General features: G+C 42.1%; 1 protein-coding gene across 1 annotated transcript; it reads left to right on the forward strand.

The window, feature by feature from the left end:
* Positions 1 to 766: 766 nt before the first annotated feature.
* On the forward strand, positions 767 to 2,596 carry T265_15004 (hypothetical protein; the record flags this gene model as incomplete). Its single annotated transcript, XM_009176164.1, has 2 exons — positions 767 to 1,334; positions 2,508 to 2,596. Coding segments are annotated over 2 exons (657 nt in total), but the record flags the coding sequence as incomplete, so codon positions are not given.
* Positions 2,597 to 4,769: the final 2,173 nt, after the last annotated feature.

Genomic DNA, 4,769 nt, shown 5'->3' on the forward strand with positions numbered 1-4,769 from the left:
AACACCTAACCGTTCGGCCAAGAGTGGCTGATCAGCAGTGTGATTAACTCGCACTTAGACATGATATAGCGCCGCTCATCCTTCAATCACGGGTTCCACATCACGCGGTCACACGTGATCCAAAAACCACATGCTATTGTAAAACTTGGGATTTTCTGCGGAATATTTCAGGTCGAAGTGAAACAGAATCGAAACGGAAGAGATTAAAGAAAGCGTTTTGATTATCTCTATGCATTGTTATGCACTGATTAAGACAAACCAAACCCGGCACACTTGATACGAGCCTTGGGAATAGGGGGTCGTCTCCTGAAAGTGGCGACAAAATTCTGCTGAATAAGGCAGATTTGATGTGGCTGTCTTTTGTGTGATGAATTCGGTTGAATATTTACAGTGATACACCAAAGTAAATTCCGAGTTATTCCTTGTATGCAGTATTACCCCAATGGCCAAGTAAATAGAGATATTGCGACTGAAAGTTTCACCCGTTAACTAACATGTAGCAAAAGCAGCTGATGGATGCAAACACGTAGGACTAAATATCTCTACTGTTGTGCTCTATCTTGTCCATTTTGTATGGTAATATGTCTACCTTCATTGACTCATGTTATCCATTTATTCATTTTCAGTCGCAAAAATTTACGATAGCCTTGATTGAAACCAAAGTAAATTTGACGCACTTCATTTGTGTGTCTGTCAACCAACCAACCAACCAACCAGCCGATCATACCTACCGCCGTTTATCAGCTTTGTTTTCAAAGCAAGCGTGATGCACAGTACCAGGTCACGGAGCAACAGTCTGAGTGAGTCGGGTTCCTCCACACAAGACTACTCACTTGGTGATGGTGGGGGTGAAAACTCGGAGAAATTCGATACCACCCCGTGCGCGCGCGAATGTGTTTCAATGGCGCTTGCATTGGTCCGCAAATCAGATGTTTGTGAAACTACAGTAACGTCTACCGTCGCCGCGACACCAGCCACTGCAGCTGCAGTGGCACAGTCGAACTGCGCAACGGAAACTTTTGCTCCACTCGGGTGCAGTGTGGGGGAGGTGGAATCATGGAAACAGCATTCAAGTATATCGTCCTATCCCACCAATATGGCATCGTATCGATTTTACTCAAAGAATAGTGAGCATCAACGACTGACGTTTTATGAGCCAGAGATATTCAATGCAAATAGGTATCCGCAAGAACTGAGTTCATTGGACGAACTCATTCACGCCAGTCAGTCCAGTAGTCCTAGAGACCGCACTACAAAAGCGAAGTTGGAAAATGGAGACCAATCTTTCAGTCCAAAAACCCCAGAAACGATTGAAAGAAGTCGTTCAGGAACAGGTAAAGCCCCACAGGATTGTATACTTTTCCCACTAGTTCTTGTCAGCTACCTCGGCTATAAAATATGACCCTAATGACTCTGCAGTTGAAATACTCAATAATGCTAATCGCGTTAATCCAATTCAAAGCGTAAGGAAAAAAACTCAAAATACCCGTCCAATGCTGTTGAGGAGACGTTCTCTTACCTCAAACTTGGACAGAGTACATCGTACCTAATCTATTCATTCGCCTGCTGGATGAACGCGTGTTCAGGTCACGCAAATGGTAGCTCACTCACGCAAAGTGTAGACTGAAGTACGGAAGTCTGGTGCATCGCTAGTAGCACAACATACCGAAATCCATTAAGTGTTGTCCTTCTTTCGAGAGACTATCAACTTGGAAATCATTTTAGGCGATCCTCATCAGTCAGGAGTCAAACTACTTTCCGAGGGATGCAGAATTCGTCATTACACTTTGCCGTGTATCTTTTCATTGAATTTACTCTAGCTGCTGAAAAAGGTCACCTAGACTTGAATGACGGGAATGCAATGTACAGTAATAGTTCATCTCGTGAACGCTAGTTATATTACAAAAGAACCGAACCAGAAGAAATGAATGCCTTCATGAAGTGGACGATTAATTCTTCTCGCAGTGATATGAACTAGTGTATTTTCCACTAGTTTTACGAAATGACTTTCCAACTAAAAGAGAATAAGTGTTAGTCCAACCGAAAACGAAACACTCATGTAAAACAAGCACTATTTACTCATTGAAAAGACGAATTTTCATGTTAACGCAAAGCTTCTCTCTAGTGAAGTTTCTGGTGGAGTTTTTGACCAAAAATAACTGAATTTCAAAAATAAGAACCGCGTGCACATCAAGAGGAAATCGACAGGTTGAGGGCTGCTGATCGTTACAAACGGTGTTTTCGACACAGGTCTCCTTAGTTTTAAGCGACAACCACCGAAATTAATGCTAAATTTCCACGTTTTGCTTTTGTTTTGCAGCTTTGCTCTGCTGACTGATAGTACATCCTGAAAAACTTTTCCAACTGCACGATTCAATTTGGTTTAATTATTTAAATGAGATGAAACCAATGAACTTAATGTCTGTTTGTTGTAGCTACGTATTAGAAACCATAACTTTGGTTCATACTGCTATAAATTCGTTCATTTTTACTCCTCTCTGTCCAAGGAAAGAAAGGCCGGAGTGCTGAAGGTCGGTGTCCAATTAGAGGCTGTGATGGAACTGGTCATGCCACTGGCTTGTATTCCTATCACAGAAGGTAAGTAACACGGCGAATTTTCCCTTCGTACAACCGCTGTTTAACAAATGGGGTCCCAAACCTGTTTTGTTGCCAGAACATTTTGCTTTCTTTTATGTCAGTAGCTGTGGAGAAAACAGAATGCTTTGATTCCATCAAACCCAAAAACGTAGTCACAGCCATATGTTGGACGGTGTGTGGAGAATTCCGATGAGTTTGTGAACTAACAGGGCTTTCGGCTATTCAAATTATTTAGCTGCAACTCCAGTCTAGGATACGTTCTATGATTCCACACAATAGTTGGATTTGCACCGGTCGAGCAACACTTCTGCGCTGTGACATAATTTGAGACGTTAATGTTCTTACACTTTTGTCAGACGCGGTCCAGATATCCGGTCAGGATGTAAACATAACATATTCTGTATGTATTTCCATTCTACATCTAGTGTTTCCGGCTGCCCCAGGAAAGACAAGGCGAGTGTCGCTGGTAAGTCCCCTTCCCTCAGAATACTGTTTGGAGTAGTCCAATGCCTGGAGCTATTTTTCAGTCTCACAGTGATTCCTAGTAATCAGCCCGACTTGGCAAGAAATACTGAAACGAGTTGTGAATGGTTAAACAAATCTTGCCTTGAAAAGGGTGATTCGTTCCAGAAAAGAACCAGCCAAAGTCTGAAATCCGCCTAGCTGCAGCAGTCCCATTTTTCTGCTATCAGCTTTCTGTTTTATAGTGTAGTGTTACAAAAGTGGTGCATGGCTAGGCGAACGCAAGTAAATATTAGTTTTTGGCAGACCATAATATGGCCGCTAATAGGGGTGGAATGCGAATTTGATGTATCTTATCCTTTAAGAGCGAAGCAAGCCGTACGTCGTTGAATCCTGTTGAGCTGATAACCCTGGAAGAAGCGCAACTCCTCTTGCGAGTGAGTTTACCTGGATTTTACCTTCTTGATGCTGAATACGCATGGAACGGATTTCGCCACTGATGCCTATTTAGAAAATGCCCCCATAGTAGTATATTTTATTGTCATCCTTAATTCCCATCCGTCTCATTCTCTTGTGTAGTTAACAGAGATGAGTGAATTGCAGAAATCTGAAGAAATAAAACTGAAATGACAGCCTATCTCTCTTATTCAGAACCCTCATTATTTTTTTCGTGACCACACATCTTTGACAATCCGAGCCAACGAACTGTTGACGAATTAACTATCGGAGCTCTGTCCCGCGGTGAACAAATTCTTCGAGAGACGCCACATTGCGTGAGCTCCGTAGCTGGCACATGGTCCAAAATATTATTGAAAAAATATTAACTTGCCCGAAGAACACCAAGCTCATTAGGTAGCATTTAAAATCACAGCCCAAGACGCTCACACACAATCAAGTGGAACGATCTAATCACTCATTACGTTTCCAAAAAAGTTTTGTCAGTTAACAGGAGCTATTTCCGCGTTTGGCTGTGATACTGTCGATAATCCATGTTCCGGTGACTGTAACTTGTTTCGGTGGCTAAGTGGAGGGAATAGCGGACCGATTTCAGAGCTATCAGTATTGCATAAGCCAAAAAAGCTACATTCTTTGTACTGACTTCACAGGACAGAATGGTCAACTGAATGCACTCACTTCTTATTTCAGATATTGGAGTATATTTTCTTGATTGCTCATGGGACAATCTTCAACAGTTTACAACGCATGGTTGCCTGAATGTCAGCAGATCAAGCAGGTTCCTTAAACGGAAGTATTCACTGATGACTGGCTGATCTCTGAAAACCCATGTTAGCCACACTTCAAAGGTTTTCCGTCTCCTGTTCCAGCATGACAGCCTTTCACATTCATACAGACATTGACACACGTGAAAAGGGTTCACATCTCGTCCACATTGTGTCACGAGGGATTTCGTCTCCGAAACTAGTTGTCTATTGCAAAAACGTAAGAAGCTTTTCACCCTGACACAGAGAAGAGTATAAAACGCCATGATCATTGATGGGTATTCTTCACTCTACTCTGTATTAGCTGATCGCTCCCAGGTGCTCTGTTAAAATAGTCTTTTAATCAACTCCACAAAGTTTTAGGCAATTATGATTCGTGAAGTTGGAACAATTACATTACTCAGAATTCGCATCCATGTACTACAGAAATCAGTGTAGCAAGATGGTGTTTAGTGATCACACTATTTTCGATACTGGTATCTTCATCAC

Source organism: Opisthorchis viverrini, assembly GCF_000715545.1.
Source record: "Opisthorchis viverrini unplaced genomic scaffold opera_v5_319, whole genome shotgun sequence".
In the NCBI taxonomy this organism is placed as follows: Eukaryota; Metazoa; Platyhelminthes; class Trematoda; order Opisthorchiida; family Opisthorchiidae; genus Opisthorchis; species Opisthorchis viverrini.